Consider the following 16,990-nt stretch of genomic DNA (forward strand, 5'->3'; position numbering starts at 1 on the left):
GTGGAAAAATCAAAACGTCGTAGATACTTACTCGCAGCAGCAAAGTCAAGTCAACACATCACATGAAAGCTGCATGAGGGTCGGAAACTGGCTATATGGACATGGACGCTAGTGGAAAGCATGAATCGAGAAAGAAAGGGGAAGAAAATATGCTCTGGCATATTCGTCTAAGTTTTGGAGAGTCACGAGATGGGCATTAGGTGGGGAGGTTTGAGAAGAATAGCGAGTCCTAGGATACAAAGATCACGAGCGAGGTCGTGATCGTCAATGTGAGAGACTGCAGAACATTGTCCATCAAATCATTCAGTCGTAACGGATTTGGCAAGGTTTCGAGGGAAATCGACGTCTACACCGTTCATAACGGCGAGATCTGGTGAATGTCTTAGCACCATGCTGGTGTTGGTGAGGTAGTTTCACTCACGGTACGATAGCAATTGGAGAGGAATGACGTTGATCAGTCCCTGCAGACAGTCCACGGTTTGAGGCACTCGGAAGGTCTTGAACTCGCTCGAGACCGAGTTGTCGTCCTCATTGCAGATAATGACTGGGAGATGTGTGAGCTCTGTACGAGGAATATTTAGCCCAAAGCTCACTCGGGCGCCCCTTTCGAGCGGTGACTTGGGCCAAGGCAGATTGCACCTTGGGGTACAGCGAATCCTTAGTCATAATGAAGATGACGCTTGGCAATGTCAGCGCGCCCCGCCCGGGAAGGTGCACCGCAAAGGACTCACGGAAGGTGTTCATCGACAAGTGCGAGAGGCCCGTGCTTCAACTCTCCAGCAAGAATCTATACCATCACATCAACACTGTCCAGTCGCCCTCCCACGCCAAACTCACCCCTTCACTATGCATGTAGGACACTTCCTTGATTTTCAAAGCACCCTCAAGGCATGTGGCGTCTGGGAATGACTGTTAGCTGCTGCCTAATCCGTTCGATCTCGCAATCTCACATTGGTATCCTCTCCCCATAATCAACAAGCTCTTCTCCTTGCCGAGCATCTCCTTGGCCATCTGTTGCAAGACCTTGTCCATTTCGAGGACGCTTCGGATCTGTTTGGGAATATGGTAAAGTCCCTCTATGATCTGTTGGCGACGAGCTGTCTTGGAGATGGAATCATCCGAGAGCTGTACGGCAATCATGACCAACGCAACGTATTGCGAAGTGTACGCCTTGGTAGATGCAACACCTATTTCAGGTCCGGCCTGGACATCGTCAATTTAGCGGTCATATGTGTACTCACGTTGATGTGCACACCACTGTGAGTTTCTCGCGAGAGTGTAGACTGAGGAGGGAATTAGCTTCCGCGAGCAATCTGGCATGGTGGAAAGCTCACTCCTACGGCGTTGACAACACCCAGACAAAGAGCGCCACGCTCAAGACAGTATCTCATGGCCAGGATCGTGTCGGCAGTCTCTCCAGACTGAGACACAAAGATGGCGACATCATCCCTGAACACTGGAGTTCGACGATCCAAAAAGTCGGAAGCCAACTCCACGGCGACGGGGATATCGGTCAATTCCTCGAATACAGGTCTGACAGCGATACAAGAGTGATAACTCGTTCCGCAAGCGACGAACAAAAGTCGTCTGCATCGTCGAATGACAGGCAGGTACGCTTTGAGACCTCCAAGCATGACGGTGTGAGTGTCAAAGTTGACTCGACCACGCATAGTGTTGACGACCGACTCGGGCTGCTCGTAGATTTCCTTCTGCATGAAGTGGTCGTATTGACCCTTCATGATTTCAGCGAGTTCAATCTCAAGGTGTTCAATTGCTCGGACAGAGGAGAGTCCGTCGTCTCGTCGAAGCCGATGGATATGAAGCTCTGAGAGGTATGTCAGCCGCGGTAAGAGATCGCTCTTCTCACCTCCTTCAGCGATGTGAGCAATGTCATCATCCTCGAGGTACAAAACCCTCTTGGTGTGCTCAATAACAGCACTTGCATCTGAGGCCACAAAGTATTCGATTGGCTGAGGCATGCCGTCCTCGGAGAGGAAAGCGCGAGATTGAGATCTGCGGATCTTGGGGCCTTGTGGAGCGTGGCCGTTTGGCGCAACGCTGGGGACGCTGAGCAAACCACCAGTAGCTGGATCCTCAACTGGTAGGTGTCAGGCATACCGTCATCGACAGGGAACGAATCAGACCTACCTCGATCATCGCTCGACAGCTCGACATCGACAAAATCGACCTTGAGCTTTCGATCCGTCTTAACTCCGATGAGGAGAGGAGAACCACGTCGTGCGGCCACGATCTCGTCCGGGAAGTGGGTCGACTTGAAGACGAAGGCGAATGATCCCTCCTGCGCACGACGTCAGCGCTTATCACTGAACGAAATATGCCGCTCACCAGCTCTTTGATGACAGTCTTGATGAGCTCTGTGAAGTTGAGCCGCTTGTTAGGCTGACTGTCCCAGACGTATTTACACAAGACGGCCACAGCCTCGGTGTCGGTGTCCGTGTGGAAGTGGTACCCTCGCTTCTCCAAGACGACCTTGAGTTCCTTGTGATTGGTAATGATACCATTGTGAACCAAGCTGAACTCGGTCATGGGGTCGCTGACGTGAGGGTGACAGTTGAGAGGACTGGGAACACCATGTGTAGCCCATCGAGTATGAGCCATAGACGTCTGCGACAGGAAGATTTTGCTCATGTCGACGGACTTGACGATTCCGCCCGCGACGACAATACTGTTACCATTGGCATGACCATTAGCATCGGATTTGAGGGGTGAGACGCCATCCTGAGCCTCTGCAGAGTCCTCGCCGTTGGCCAAGGATGCGGAGGCTGCGTGTCCGTTGGTCTGGTTGGGCGAAGCAGAAGCCTCCTTGATGTGTTTTCGGAGAGCAGCGACTTTGCCAACCTCCTTGAATAGGAGAATGGGAGCTTCAGGCGAGTCACCGTCTATACCGATACCTAGGAATGGGTGAGCCTATGTCCACAGCCACAGTGCCGTACCTGCACTGTCATATCCTCGGTATTCAAGTCTTGCCAAGCCATTGCATAAGACGTCACAGATGTATTGTCTGTCCTTCTCGACGAGGAAGGAGCAGTAGGCAAAGATTCCTGAGCGAGACCTTGAGCGCACATCGTCGGATTGGACAGGTCAACTCACCACACATTGTGAAGAGATTGAAACGACTCGGATTTTGGGGAGAGAGGGACTCGTGTTAGATTCTGAGAAGAGCGTCAGTGCTGTGTAATGGTGAATGATCAAAGGATGGACGAGTGAGAGACGAGGATGGGACAATTGGATAAGGGTATAAGGACTGAGAAGTCCAGCTGACAGGAGAGTGACGGTCCCAGGAGGATGTGACGCGAGTCCCGTCCGAGGTGCTCGTTGAAAGGTATCTGCGCAAGGCAGACTCTGTGGAACTCACGATTGATTCCCAGTGTCTTGGGGATGGATGAGCGTGCACAGTCGGACCTTCAAAAGTGAAATCAGACGTGCCAAAGACTATCCTGACGGGAGCTTTGTTGACTGGTCACAGGTGTCTTGTGATTGTTAGAGTCAAATTTGAATCGAATACCAAGACCAATGGTCTCAGATGCCGCTCAAAACAAAAGCTTGGGGGGTGGAGGGAGGCAAATTGTGTGTGGTCCCGGGGCGGTCCACAGGGAGTGCGAAAAAGCAGAGTGGCTGGACGAAGGAGGTATCTGATCCCTGTCAGATATATACGGTGTCCCGAGTTGGTTGGTTGGTCTCTGACCTGTATATATATCTGTCAAAGAATGGGAACAGTAGTGTGGTGTGTTGTTTCGCTTGGGTCATCATACATCGCTTTCCCCTATTTTTACGCGCGCTTCCGACTTTCCCACGGTTGCAGGCCAAAAGGCTCCCCCAACCTTAAATGCCCTTGATAACAAAGAAAGAAATTGCCGATCACAGACTCTGAAACGGAAAGGACGATGTTATATGCATAACCCGTTCTGTTTTTTTACCACGTCATGACCACATACCACGTGCTACCGGTTAATGCCGTGCTCCGAGTCTCGACGTTCGTACATGTATCCTGCGCGTAGGAGACCGCAATGATCTAGAGGACCAAGGATGGATGACCCTCCCACAGCGTCGTATGAGCCAAAGAGCCCACACATAACATCACCTAGTATATCAACTGCACCTCCTGCATTCCCAGACGAATCAATCTTACCTCCGGGACCCACCATGAGCGATCCAGCATCCAGCTCAAACTCATCCAGGGACGTGTCACCGCCGAAGGACACTGCGTCTATGACCGTTTCGACGAATGTCTCTGGACCCTCGTCAGCTCTACGGCGAACGCTCTCTTCCGGCAGTGGTGATGCGTCTCGGGAGGCTAAGCGGCTTCGATTCACGACTCTACCGGATGAAGAGAAAGGAATGGGTTTAGGCTTGAGCGATGCAGGTGGTTCGGGGGATGGTTCGAGCAAACATGGATCCAATAGTCTTGGGCTGTATGGTGCTTCAGAACCTGGCACCCCAAACTTTTTAGAGACGTGAGTTTATGGTGTCCCCTGGGCGGGAGCCTAGCTCACGCGCGTAGAGCGGATCAGATTCGTCGGACATTATCCCTCGCCTCTCTAGATCGTCTAATGACCTTGTCAGCCAGTTCTGATCGAGATAAAATTCTGGCTGGGGTATCGCGAGCAGGGAAGGATCTAGTCTGGAGGCGGAAAGACGAGAAACAATTGTTTCCTCGAGATGTCGAGCGAGCTCTGGTGTTGACGATCAAGAGGGGTCTCCGTGAGTTAGCCTCTCGTATGGAACGAAATGCTGATCTCTTGTCTCAGGATCTTTCATCTTGGCGTTTTCCGTTCGAGCAGGAGTCAACTTGCTTTTGGTCATCTTTCGGAGCTTTCGACGGAAACGACTACGCTTGGCAATGATCCGGCATGCCTTGTTTGGCGCAGAATCATTTCGCTTCGGTGCAATGATAGGTACGCTCGAAAATCAGTAGTCCCTCTGATTCAACTCCACACCAGGCACATTCACTTTCCTCAACACCCTCACACTGCATCTTCTTCGCTTGACGCCTCCGTTATCCTACCTCAGACGCAGATGGAAACATGGATTTCTCTCTCGCCCGTCATTCGGACCACCAGAAAGAGAAGGTCCAGAAGGTGAAAGGCGCTGGCAAGCTGCCGCTGCGGGAGCGGTGGGAAGTTTGGGTCTGCTATGGGAGACGCGCAGTCGCCGTCGCGGCGTTGCTCAGCAGTGAGACCCTCGCTTCATCTCACCGTTTCGTCGCTCACCCTGGCAGGATGTTTGTGCGTGGTCTTCAAGGCGCATACAATCAATACACCCCACAGTATGGTATTCACATTCCGCACGGCGATACGTTGCTCTTCGGGTTGTGCTGCGGTCAAATCATGTATGCGTGGCTCATGAACCCAGAAACAATGCCAGCGGAATACAATAATTGGTGAGGAGGTCTTGACAAGGGCACGGCTGACGTCGCTAGGATTCAACACGCTTCACGGGTACCTAAATTTGCCGTTCTCGCCAACAGGACAGCCGTCAATACCAAGACCGTCGACACTAGTCTGATTCAGCAAGCCATATCCGCCAAGGTATCGATCACTTTCAAGGTTGGCTCGCTGACCCTCCTCTCAGAGCACAACCCAAAGGAACAGAGAGATTTTGTATAAGTACATAGAGCAGCTCAAATCCGGCTTCAAGCCGCCTTCTGCTGTCCCATGGTGAGTTCAGACTGAGTTCAGACCTTGTCAACCCGACGGTCTGACGAATCCCATAGCGAGCTGGTCCACCCCACAGTCACATCATGCCCCGAAGCCAACATCCGCCGATTCTTTGATGTTTTCGTTAGTCCTGTCTCAACCAGCCAGACTCTGACCCTTTGTAGCGCTTCATGCTTCCCGTGTACTCCGCGCTACACCTCATACCGATGCTCGTTCTTCGACGTCATCACTTCAAGCGCGATCCTCTGCGTATGCTCGCTAGAGTTATATGGGGTATCACGCGAAGTTGCTCCTTCCTTGGGATTTTCGTCGTCATCTTTCATTGTAGGTTGGACCTCACTCCCTTGAGCCTGACGCTTTGGCCAGCCTGGATGTGTATCCGATATCAGACCATTCACCAGAAATTGGGCGGAAAATGGCTTCAGGAACTCATGAAGCGCAAGCAAATGTTTTGGTTCTTTGGGTTCAGTACCTGCTTGAGCTTGTTCGTTGAGGAAAAGGTGTGTACTGAGCACCTGCCTGGAACGGTATGCTGACGTGGTCTTTCAGAAACGTCGTGCAGAGCTTGGTGGGTCTTTTTCACGTGTGCCTTGACTGATGACCGACCAGCCATGTATGTATTGCCTCGAGCGTTGGAATCCGCTTGGTCGAGCGCCAGGAAGCGAGCCTGGGTACCCATCGTCCCCTTTGGAGAAACGATTCTTGGAGCTGCAGCCATGGCCATGGTGATGGATGCATACAAGGTGAGTTGGACCAAGAAGACAGCATGGAAGTGGTTGACGATACCTCGCAGCACAGACCAGAAGCTCTGTCAGGAATCGTCAAGAGGTTAATGTATCAACTTGTGGGACCAGTATAGGTAGAATTCGGGCAGAGACATCGGAGCGATTTCGAGATATCGAGAGCATGCATGTAGACAGTACTAGGGCTAGGAATGACCATGACTCATCGTACATCTGCAATGATCTCCGCTATCTAGACAGTGGGCTTGGTGCCGGGCTCAAAGGTGTAGGTCAAGCTGCAATTTGTCAGCGGTGCGATTCCGATCAACTGTCCTGCTCTGTACTCACCCGCACTTTCCGCAAGCTTGCCTGTCCTTGTGCCACGCCATGAAGACACCAGCACCACAGGTAGGAGCGGGGCCTATTTGAGTCGGTCAACAAGATGAACTCGGACGACATCGACCCGCAACACTCACATTCCCTTCGGAGACGCTGGATTTTGCCGTCGGATCCGACCTTGTAGTACTTGAGGATGGCCATCTTGACCTTCTTCCTCTTGTGCTTGATCTTCTTGGGGGTGGTCTTTGCGCATGATGTCAGCTGACATCCTAGCTCCGATCAATGAGAATCTTCACTCACGTAGTTCTTCTTCTTCCTCTTCTTGGCCATACCTCCTCGCAATCTCAAGACGAGGTGAAGAGTAGACTCCTTCTGGATGTTGTAGTCGGAGAGAGTTCGTCCATCTTCCAACTGCTTTCCAGCAAAGATCAATCGTTGTTGATCAGGGGGAATTCCTTCCTTGTCCTGGATCTTAGACTTGACATTGTCGATAGTGTCAGAGGATTCAACCTCGAGCGTGATGGTCTTGCCCGTGAGGCTTCAGGGAGGACCAAAGCGTCAGCACAGTGCCACCAGGTCTGCGAAAGAGGTATGTCTCCTCTCTCTTCCCTCGTGACTCACGTCTTGACGAAGATCTGCATCTTGCGAGCTGGTCTATGCGTGTGATCGCAATCCTCGAGCAGCTGAAGAAGAAAGAGAAGAAAGAGGACCAGGTGCGGCAGCGATGGCAAAAATTCATTCGGGACTTCGGCGTTTCGGAGCGCTGTAACCTATATCGCCGAATGCATAGATGATATGTGGCACATTTCTGCACCCGTCGCCACTAGCTACACGCGGTACACCCAATCCAACCCATTTATTATTACAACTGAGTGTGAGAGCTTTGGCCTTTCAACCTTGTTCTTCCAACCCCTCTCCATCGCATCCTCTCTTCCAACCTATCCTCTCCCTTCTCACGCTCACTCTCCTCCTCCTCCTCCCTCCTCTCACACGTATCCGCTGCCGAACTCACTCTTTGATCCATACCTCAAAAGAGCTCGACTCGGTCCCTTCAATCGCCACTCTCAACTACCTTCCCGGCCTCGACTTCCCAACTTGCTGTTCCTCCTTTGAGTCTTCTCTATCTTCATTCTCAGCTACTCCGACATGGCTGACGCAACTGGTGAGTTGTCAAAATCTGTTTTCCCTCTTCTCTTCACAATCTTTCATCCTAAATTCGGTGACCTCTGCTAACATTATCGCTCTTGCTCCCACCATTTCTCCGCCTCTTCACCAATCCCACTCTCACTCATAATGCCCGTCCTACCTCCTCCGCCCCCTCAAGACTCAACATCCCCGGTCAAGGAGGAAAACGTCTCGCCCAAGACTTCCGCACCTCCCGCCGCTGGCAATGAGAACCAACTCACTCTCCGGTCTCTCGTCAGCACCAAAGAAGCCGGTATCATTATCGGCAAGGCCGGAGCGACCATTGCCAGTATTCGTGAGAAGACAGGTGTGAAGGCTGGAGTCTCCAAAGTTGTTCCTGGTGTTCAAGACAGAGTCTTTTCTGCCACTGGAGAAGTTGAGAGCATTGCCAATGCCTATGGAGAGATCGCTACGCTGCTCCTGGAAACCCCATTGTCCGATTCCTATCTCCCAGCACCGCCTTCAGGATCCTTCACCTCTATCCGTTTGTTGATCTCTCACAACCTCATGGGAACCGTCATTGGTCGACAGGGCCTCAAAATCAAGCAGATTCAGGACACTTCAGGCGCTCGAATGGTTGCTTCAAAGGAAATGCTCCCTCAATCTACTGAACGAGTCGTAGAGGTTCAAGGAGCCGTAGACGCCATCAAGACTGCCATCCTGGAGATCTCAAAGTGCTTGTTGGAAGATTGGGAGCGAGGTCAAGGCACTGTGCAATACCATCCCGGAGCGGCTGGCGATGCCGGTGTATTGGCAGGTGGTCTGGGTGCTCAGACCGTCACTGGTCCAACAGGAGGAATCAGGAGGACCAGCTTGGGAACTGGACTTGGCGGACCGGGTGGGCCTGGTGGACCGGGTGGGCCTGGAAATGGATTCAATGCCCGACGACCAAGTGGGGCCGCTGGTAATGCAAACACCGGAGAACCCAGAAGAGTTAGCGGGGATCTAGCCGCCAACGACCCGAATCTCCGGACTCAAAACATCTCAATTCCCAGCGATATGGTTGGCTGCATCATGTGAGTGACCGGGAGGAGTACAACTGAGCTCGCTACTGACGTGTACACCAGCGGTCGTGGTGGATCCAAAATCACTGAAATCCGACGCCTTTCTGGCTCCCGTATCTCCATCGCTAAAGTCCCGCATGACGATTCTGGCGAGCGCATGTTCACCATTGTCGGAACTCAGCAAGCTACTGAACGAGCCTTGATGCTTCTTTATTCACAGGTTGGTTGCACATGTATCTCACCTGTTCAGTCAGCTGAAGCTCTCCACAGCTCGAATCTGAGAAAGTTCGACGTACAAGCCAACCTGGCGAACCCGCTGCAGTCTAGATGCACGCGCGGGTCCATGGCAAACATGTACATCTTGGTGAAACTCTTCTATGAGCAAACGCATCGGCTTTCTCTCTCTCACACTCAACTCATGATCCTCTCCTGCGACCGCAATTTCCCCTTTCCTCAATATCAAAACCCCTTTTCCCACTTGACCTGTTCTCCCCTTTCCAACCCAAAAACTGTGCCTATCCAGCATTTAAACCATCTCCACCCTCCACTTTCGCCTTCCCATCCCTTTTGTCTTTCTGGCATGACCACATGTTCACGTCATCAGGCGATCTGGGCTTATGAGTTGTCCTTCATATCCAAAGTGACCAGCTCATTCATAGACCAGCCGACAAAACACAAAAAAGGTCCTTAAAATCATATGCGTATCTACGTAGACATGATATGCGCTGTATAAACATGGCCCGAACCCGGAGTCAGAAGATCGTGAAGTGCTAGTCTGAAGGAAGATTCAATGATCGAACGAGATTGAAGAGGGAGTCACGGAATTCGACCCTTGTTCACCGCTTGAAACCTTTTGGGCGAGATCTTGATCTTGATCCTGACCCCGACCCAGATCCTGACCTCGACCTTGACCCTTTTCTCTCTGAGCCTGTCTCTAAGTCCCTATTGGTATTGTCTTTACGTCGAAATATTCTCTTTGCCCACCAATGCTTTTCAGTAATCTCACTAATGATGTCTTTATCAGTAGGGACCCAATGGAGGTCCGGTTTCCAACTATCGTCCAAAAGTTCATGCTTGAAATAAGGGATAGGTTTCCCTAGACCGTAACCTGAATCGACGAGTTGTCTAGGGTCCACGCGACGTGAGAAATAGTTTGTACGTTGATCAATGTGGTAAAAGCCCAGGAAGAAACTGCAAGGGAGGAACGCCGCGACCGTCATGAAAGGAGATTCAGTCTTCAATGCGATGGCTGGAAAGGTTGAATACACAACATGGCCAATGGTCCGGGCAGTCAGGAGGGGTGAAGCCGCGCGAGACGAGAGGTGGAGAAGGGAGGAACGAGTATGACATCAACGGGAACACCCTCACACGATGACGCGCGTCATCACTCACTCAGTGTCATCAACAACTGCATCAATACCGTCGCGGCCAGTAATCGAATCTTGACAACTTGCCATACTTTACCATCAGTTTCTTTGAACTCTTCAACGTAGAGGATGATATTTTGGTGCTGAGTTTAGAGCTCAGCTAGAAGGCCGTAGGCCTTGACTGAAGACTCACGACTATACTGTAGACCCAGAAGACCAAAGTGGCAGCGATCACCACCAGAGGCGCTAAGGGTGTGTAAATGAGTCTTAGGTGTCAGTCAGCATTGCGCCGTGGATATTGACAAGGTAGCTCACGCGACACCCATTGCGAACAGCTGCAACCAGGCTTAGTGTCTCAGGTGTGACTCGAGTACTCACGACATGCGAATACTCGATCGCTTGGAAAGGTTATCCCTGCACCCGTATCGAAGGATGACGACTCACCAAGCTGAAAATCATCAAGACATCACCCTAAGCAGAGCTAAAGAGCCTCTCACCTCGAAGTTTCTCGGCTGTGCAATCTCCTTCAATTGCGTCGGCCGACGCTGGTCTGCATTAATTCTTGGGAATTTCATCAGCTTCCCGTGCCCCGAGCGGACCAATGAATAAACGCACAGCTGCCACGCTTTCAAAAGCAACCGAGGGAGCTGGATGAGCTGAAGGATGACAACGGCACATCGAACGCTAGAACGAGGCTTGGTCAGCCTACATCATACTCTTTGTTCATTGCCGTACGGGTACCAAGAGAGCCAATAAGAGCTCTCAGAGATGTACACTTTTGTAATCTGGGTCGGGACGTCGCCAAGTCCAGCCACGATTTCAGACCAAGTTTTGACCCCAATTTGGTCTCGTATAGTGAGGTAAGTCTCCCAGATTACTCCGAACAGCGAGAATACGACAAAGCTGGAGAACTAGAGTGGCATCAGCACAACTTACTTTCACGGGAGGTGGGAGACCGTCGACCTACAAGTTGAAAGGCAAACAAGGACTTGATGACATGCTTGTCTAGTTCTCCACGACTGAGCGCTCCTGACCATTTATCCAGCCAGCGAATGGCATATGGTAGGACGTATGCGAATGCCGCCGCGACAGCGGGAGGCAGAACTCCTGCAAGCGCAGTAAAAATAACTTTGGTGAAGGTATTTGTGTCTCGCAAATCGCCGAGCCAATCGACGTTGTCAGCAACCTATTATAGGATCCATAGTCAGCCATAAGTCATGCAAACAAGTCGCATGGCTCACCGTGTCGACATTCGCGAGGACAGTGATGAACATCAGTGGTACGGTGTATATTGCGAAAATGATAGAGAGCGCAATGTATCCAGAGATCGTATGTGATCGCCGGGCTTGCTTGTCATAGCTGAGATTATTCCAGACCTGGGACTAATCAGCGCTGTGAACGCCTGACCTCATCGACACACAATGTTGTCAGGTCTGGGTGCCTGCCGACATGACATGAGCAACTCGGAACATGCAAGGGCAAGATAAACGCCCGCTCACCCGGTCAACGCGGAAACCAAATTCTGCCGCTCTACGACGCACTTCGTCATCCGCGAGAACTTCAAACGCCCGCTTCGAGCTAACAAACGTCACGAAGGCTGCATACTGTCAGTAAAACTTCAAGTCGCAACCCGCTGCACTCACCAGACGTGATGACTGTCTCGATCGGTGTATCATCGCTTGATTCGATGAGCGTATTGGCATCTCTCTGCTTGACGGTGATCTGTGCTTCTTTTACATGTAGATCGTCTCTGCGAATATGATAGGTCAGCTAGATTGACGCAGCCGCAATACGCTCGTGACTGACGCTTTCTTCTCCAGCTCGTTCTCAATTTCGTGTGTACTCTGATAGTTCATCAGTACACGGTCGACCTCGTCCCTTTACCTTGGTCTTCCCGATGAACCGATGCAGGCAATTGGCGTACAGGTGTCGAGTCGGATCCTTAGCCAGATTGACTAAGGTGAAGAGTGACCTTTCGATCCGAGGATAATGCGTCTTTTTGACTTCTGCAATCATCCTAGACAAGTCCTCCAAGATCTTGTGATTCAGAACCACGGTGCATTTCTTCGTGCCATCCTTGTTCGTAAGTCCAGTACCATTTTCTCGCTCTCGTTCCGGTATACCTAGCATTCTGCAAATTCGATCTTTTGCCTGGATGATCGTTACGTCTGATTTGGTCTTTTTGCCATCGCGCTTCTGGGGATCGATCCGAAAATCAGTAAGGAGTATAGTCCGAAATGCAATGTGCGATTGATTTCTGCCATCTCGTTAAGCCGTGTATCCGCAGCAGACCCAGGGTGGATTGAGACTCACTTGTCGACCCAGAAATGTAAAAGCTGACCATGGTACCACGAATGACCGATTACTTCAGAAAGCAAGTCAGGGCATCCCTGAGAAAGAGGACATACCAAAAGCAAGAACAAGGCTCGAAGTCACCCATTCGAAGACTATGTGGACCGATAGAGTATTGCCCTGAATTCCAGCAGCGGTGAACTTCTGCAGATTGTCTAAGACGTCCGTGGCATTCTGTGCGCCACCACTAGTGACCTGGGAGGCGGTAGACGATGCAACTTGTCCCGCAGTAACGTTGTTCAAGTCTCCCCCAGTGCTCAGGTAGTAATTTGCGAGTGCCAGTGGGACAGCTACGAAAATCGACAAGCTTAGAAAAAGCCAGCGCAGCATGCGAAGGTACTGCAGGTATGTGACTGCGTCCATTCCCACTAGCTTGAGCATTCTGCATTCAGACTCAGCGGCAATCGCGGCGTCCAGGGTCTCACTCATGATCATGCCTCTCGAGAGGCTTGCCGCGGAAAGGCTGCCAGAACTCTTTCCAGAAGATCGGCAGTAGGCAATTGAACCATGAGAACAGTCCCTCTTCTTTGTCAATCTGGGCGAGGAGTGTCAGTCCGACCACCCCAAGTCTGAGTTTAGGCCCACACTGACCTTCGGAACCCTTGGGGGCAGGAGACCTCTGTACTTCTCCTCTGGCTCATCTCCCGCTTTCTCCGACTTCACAGGATCCTCTTTTGCATTCTTGTGTCTCTCGCGAAACGCGATCAGCTTGTTCTCGATGTGTTTGATGCGGGGTAACCAAATTATTGCCCAGGCTTTGCCTTTCGTGCTCATGCTTTTCCGCCGGCCAAGGGAGTACAAAGTGATGATCATGATCTGAGGGACGAGAGAATCGTGAGCTTACGAGCAGTCCAGATCTATATGGAATTGGCACCAGCTCACCCCAGCCATCAAGGTCAGACCCCAGGCTGCCAAGACAGAGGTGCCCGAAACGTTGAAATGGTCTTCAGCCTCTTCAATTAAAGCGGTGCTATCGACCACTCCATCTCCTCCGGCGCCATTGGACGGCCTGGGATCTGTTTCCTGCCGAATCCAGAGGAGATGGTCATGTCTAGGTATCATCAGTCTTGCTCGAGTAGTCGCGATGGGTCAATGCACCAAGTGCTGTATCATCAACATGGTGAGTCGCTCAGATTAGCGGTTCGACATCAAGTGTCGTGAGGTAATATGCAAGCAGCAGATTGCTAGAGCCAAAGACCCTCGTACAAGGTTGTTTCAGTGGGACCCGTTAGGCGTAATGCTTGAAAGGATTGATCAAAGGTGGTATCAAAGGTGGAGTCGTGCAGCTGGCTTGTCTGTGCAAGCGACCACGAATTATGGCCCAGCATCACAGATTTCTTCGCTTGCCTGATGGATAGGATCTCAACAGGGCATAATCAAGAGCAGCTGAACACGCCGTCTACACGAGTCAAGACGAAGAAGAACGGATAACTTTGGGCTTAACCATGAATGATCCGGTTATTTACGCCGGAGGTCGGAGACCGTATCAAAGTTCCACCCCCAACACTTTTGGATTTCATCTTCGTCCACTGTCAAGCTTACGGTGACACATATTGGGACTATTTGGAGATTCTGATCATCAAGAGGTGAACTTCGGAGTCTATTGGACACCCTAATTCCTCGCCAAGGTCATCGCAGATTGGCCCTCGAGCCATAGCTACCCTCGCAGCTCCAAGAGCTTCCCCCTCGCTTTCGCCATCGGAATCATGTTAATCTGAGCGAAGCTGTGGGTCATTCGCTACGGCCGCCTGGGTCATTAGACACTATAGATCTTCAATATGAACACTCTCAGTCGTCTTGATAATCACCTCTCCTCTTATTTTATCAGCACACCACCGCCTCGGTCTCCTTCCCGGCGCAGTTCATCGCATTCCCCGTCGTCTCCTAGTCTAACACGATCCTCCTCAAGTCGCCACCACAGTGCTTCCGGCGCTCGCTCACCCTCTGGCCCAAGGGGCAGACGACGTGGTCGTCGTCCGAAACCCACCACCTCGAATGTCAAAGTTCCTCCTCCCTCCACTCCAGTCCTCCTCCGCATCCTATTAGCTTTATGGTCCATACTCTTGTCATTTTGGCAATCTCTGGTCGGCGAGATTCGTGCAGAGAGGCTCCAGCGCAAACGGGCTGCTAGGCTACTACAGCATCTCACAGGTGCCGCTGCAGCGCCTGCAGAGCAGAAAGAACGGGATGATGGGTCTGGCAGTGATTCAGAGGCAGCCAGTAGTGAAGATGAACCGTGGATCGATCCTGTCACGAGAGCGCCAGAGACAACGCTTCATGAGAATGACTCTAGCTCCGCCTTGTTCGCTGGTGACAATTCTTCAGAGCCTTTCACCTTTCGACTCCCGTCGGCCGAGAAGAAAGAGGGCGAATCTTCCACATCAAATCCTTCGAATGGCCAGCTGACCTCCATCCTCGACAACCCCATACTCTCCAGCCCAGGTAGCCGCTCGAAACAAGCTCGACTCTTGCCGAATCCAATGTCGACCTCTCTCCTTGATCCGTCCGTTCCCGTTGTTCCCGCCTCCCAAACCATAATGACGAGAGGATCATTATCAAAATATCCACCGAGGCCACATCAGACCCCCTTCCATTTGCAGAAGACCTTGATCTTGGACTTGGATGAGACTCTGATACATTCAACCGCTCGTCCTTTATCATATGCTGCCAGTGCGGGAGGAGGATTGCTTGGACTGAGTTTTGGAGGACTGTTTGGCAAAGGCAGAAGGAGAGAAGGGCATACTGTTGAAGTCGTTCTGAGGGGCCGCAGTACAACGTATCATGTCTACAAGCGACCATACGTTGATCACTTTCTCAAAAAGGTTCGTCGCAACTCTCACTCCTACCTTGTTACCGTACTCACACTTGATTCAGGTCGCGTCGTGGTATACGCTCGTCATATTCACCGCTTCCATGCCTGAGTACGCAGATCCCGTCATCGACTGGCTAGATGGAGGCAGGGGTTTATTCGCCAAAAGACTGTATCGCGAAGACTGTTGTCTCACTCAGCCAGGATCATACGTCAAAGATCTGTCCCTAGTAGAACCGGATCTAAGTCGAGTCTGTTTCATGGACAACTCGCCAATAAGTTATATGTGGAACAAGGGTGAGTTGTGCTCATGTTACAGGCACGCAGAGTTGCTGAACGACCACAGCCAACGCTCTGCCTGTCGAAGGTTGGACATCAGACCCAAACGATGAGGCTCTACTACATTGTATTCCGGTCCTTGACAGTCTGCGCTTTGTCAATGATGTTAGGCGGGTCCTGGGCATCCGCGGATTCTGGTAAACATGCATTTGTATTCCTAAGCGGTTCAGACTAGGCGACGTTGGTCAGATTGACAGGCATGTTGGCTGATCGCAGATTCCTTTCCGTGGCCTTTGGTCCATTTTTTGGCGCCGCACGAGAGGGGGGGGGGGGGGGGTTTACGTGTCAGCTCCCATAGCGACTACTATAGGCGCTTGATAGTCGAGTCAGTACGCCTGATACGAAGGAATTGAGGACTTTGCCCGTGCTCCGGTCACCAGATAATCCCGAATACGCATCTGGGCTGGAAGCTTCTGAGCTAGAAGCTGACGCTATCCTCGATTTCATTTGCGCCCTTTGATCCTCGTAAGTCGCAAGCTCCCTGCGCCAATGGTGACATTGTCCCGATACTGTCTCGCTGACTCTGTCCGACGATGTAGAGAAGGAACGTGGAGTGCACCCATCCGTATCCAGACTATCGAGGTCAGACATACCTTTCAACCACGCTGCCGTTGCCGCTTTCGAACTTTGCGCAGGGCTCAAAGACGAGTCCGGGATGGAGAATCGGACGCTTTGCTGGAAGGTACCAGTCTTGCCACCTGTCGAGGCCATTGAAGATGGGCCGCTAGATAAGCTGTTCCGATCTTCACTGGAGGTATTCTTCTCTCTTATCTGGCGAAGACGCTCGTGCTCCCATTCGTTGATAGCAGACCGAGCTTCGTCAAATGGATCAGACAGGATGGTGTGTGAGGAGGTTATTGGCGAATGCTGAACGTCGTCTCCGTCATAGCTGACTGTGCGTTTCGAATCAGAGCCTTGATTGCTGTCGAAGGTGAGGGAAGAGACGTCGTCGCTCCGACTGGCAGCTTTGAGAGATAGGCTGTCATTGCTTAGGGTCGTCCGACGGCTGTCCCGATATCTGTCCCAGCTAGCCGCTATACTAGTGGCCTCTGAAAATGCATCGATCCCTGTCTGTGAGCCGATGGAGCTTCTTCTCTCGAGCGACTCGCGACTGTCGGGCCGTCTGGTGTCGCAGCTCTTGAATGAACCCGAATTGCTGTCACTGTCGTCGTGTTTAGATGAAAGATACGAAGTC

General features: G+C 51.6%; 6 protein-coding genes across 6 annotated transcripts; 3 read left to right on the plus strand and 3 right to left on the minus strand.

Annotated features, from left to right (window-relative positions):
- Positions 1-299: 299 nt before the first annotated feature.
- BD324DRAFT_648675 (putative glutamine-fructose-6-phosphate transaminase) lies at positions 300-3,118 on the minus strand (the record flags this gene model as incomplete). The annotated part of the gene is made up of 13 exons (XM_022017872.1): positions 300-370; positions 422-544; positions 594-679; positions 732-787; positions 838-899; positions 951-1,203; positions 1,242-1,283; positions 1,335-1,825; positions 1,868-2,098; positions 2,149-2,299; positions 2,347-2,912; positions 2,955-3,062; positions 3,112-3,118. 13 exons carry the CDS (start codon positions 3,116-3,118, stop codon positions 300-302), a joined length of 2,247 nt encoding a protein of 748 aa, XP_021873849.1.
- Positions 3,119-3,921: 803 nt separating this feature from the next.
- BD324DRAFT_616112 (hypothetical protein) lies at positions 3,922-6,565 on the plus strand. The gene is made up of 13 exons (XM_022014794.1): positions 3,922-4,475; positions 4,523-4,722; positions 4,770-4,916; positions 4,962-5,193; positions 5,240-5,401; positions 5,441-5,549; positions 5,593-5,678; positions 5,735-5,801; positions 5,843-6,002; positions 6,045-6,178; positions 6,228-6,246; positions 6,288-6,421; positions 6,472-6,565. Exons 1-13 carry the CDS (start codon positions 4,048-4,050, stop codon positions 6,535-6,537), a joined length of 1,944 nt encoding a protein of 647 aa, XP_021873850.1. The 5' UTR covers positions 3,922-4,047; the 3' UTR covers positions 6,538-6,565.
- An 88-nt stretch (positions 6,566-6,653) lies between these two features.
- BD324DRAFT_576127 (ubiquitin-domain-containing protein) lies at positions 6,654-7,279 on the minus strand (the record flags this gene model as incomplete). Its single annotated transcript, XM_022013174.1, has 4 exons — positions 6,654-6,696; positions 6,749-6,821; positions 6,877-6,982; positions 7,040-7,279. Coding segments are annotated over 4 exons (462 nt in total), but the record flags the coding sequence as incomplete, so codon positions are not given.
- A 606-nt stretch (positions 7,280-7,885) lies between these two features.
- BD324DRAFT_641072 (cytoplasm protein) lies at positions 7,886-9,255 on the plus strand (the record flags this gene model as incomplete). The annotated part of the gene is made up of 4 exons (XM_022017391.1): positions 7,886-7,901; positions 8,064-8,940; positions 8,992-9,148; positions 9,199-9,255. 4 exons carry the CDS (start codon positions 7,886-7,888, stop codon positions 9,253-9,255), a joined length of 1,107 nt encoding a protein of 368 aa, XP_021873852.1.
- A 509-nt stretch (positions 9,256-9,764) lies between these two features.
- Positions 9,765-13,766, minus strand: BD324DRAFT_648679 (hypothetical protein; the record flags this gene model as incomplete). The annotated part of the gene is made up of 20 exons (XM_022017873.1): positions 9,765-10,177; positions 10,321-10,438; positions 10,489-10,561; positions 10,611-10,630; positions 10,793-10,856; positions 10,911-10,979; positions 11,031-11,206; positions 11,263-11,481; positions 11,537-11,671; positions 11,716-11,736; positions 11,795-11,892; positions 11,939-12,045; positions 12,102-12,139; positions 12,180-12,552; positions 12,609-12,660; positions 12,704-13,029; positions 13,073-13,182; positions 13,239-13,463; positions 13,530-13,670; positions 13,746-13,766. 20 exons carry the CDS (start codon positions 13,764-13,766, stop codon positions 9,765-9,767), a joined length of 2,799 nt encoding a protein of 932 aa, XP_021873853.1.
- Positions 13,767-14,140: 374 nt separating this feature from the next.
- Positions 14,141-15,949, plus strand: BD324DRAFT_255149 (HAD-like domain-containing protein). Its single transcript, XM_022012296.1, has 3 exons — positions 14,141-15,469; positions 15,522-15,753; positions 15,803-15,949. The coding sequence occupies exons 1-3, from the start codon at positions 14,426-14,428 to the stop codon at positions 15,934-15,936; spliced, it is 1,410 nt and encodes a 469-aa protein (XP_021873854.1). The 5' UTR covers positions 14,141-14,425; the 3' UTR covers positions 15,937-15,949.
- Positions 15,950-16,990: the final 1,041 nt, after the last annotated feature.

The sequence above is a fragment of the Kockovaella imperatae genome (genome assembly GCF_002102565.1).
Source record: "Kockovaella imperatae strain NRRL Y-17943 chromosome Unknown BD324scaffold_2, whole genome shotgun sequence".
Classification (NCBI taxonomy): domain Eukaryota; kingdom Fungi; phylum Basidiomycota; class Tremellomycetes; order Tremellales; family Cuniculitremaceae; genus Kockovaella; species Kockovaella imperatae.

What these genes read in the sequence shown, in the direction of transcription:
- BD324DRAFT_616112 (XM_022014794.1), top strand. Translation starts at nt 4,048, where the DNA reads ATGGATGACCCTCCCACAGCGTCGTATGAGCCAAAGAGCCCACACATA. An exon ending in CCAGCGGAATACAATAATTG is followed by an intron (nt 5,402 to 5,440) that starts GTGAGGAGGTCT and finishes TGACGTCGCTAG; the next exon opens with GATTCAACACGCTTCACGGG. An exon ending in TTTCGTCGTCATCTTTCATT is followed by an intron (nt 6,003 to 6,044) that starts GTAGGTTGGACC and finishes CGCTTTGGCCAG; the next exon opens with CCTGGATGTGTATCCGATAT.
- BD324DRAFT_255149 (XM_022012296.1), top strand. Translation starts at nt 14,426, where the DNA reads ATGAACACTCTCAGTCGTCTTGATAATCACCTCTCCTCTTATTTTATC. An exon ending in TTGATCACTTTCTCAAAAAG is followed by an intron (nt 15,470 to 15,521) that starts GTTCGTCGCAAC and finishes CACTTGATTCAG; the next exon opens with GTCGCGTCGTGGTATACGCT. An exon ending in AAGTTATATGTGGAACAAGG is followed by an intron (nt 15,754 to 15,802) that starts GTGAGTTGTGCT and finishes GAACGACCACAG; the next exon opens with CCAACGCTCTGCCTGTCGAA.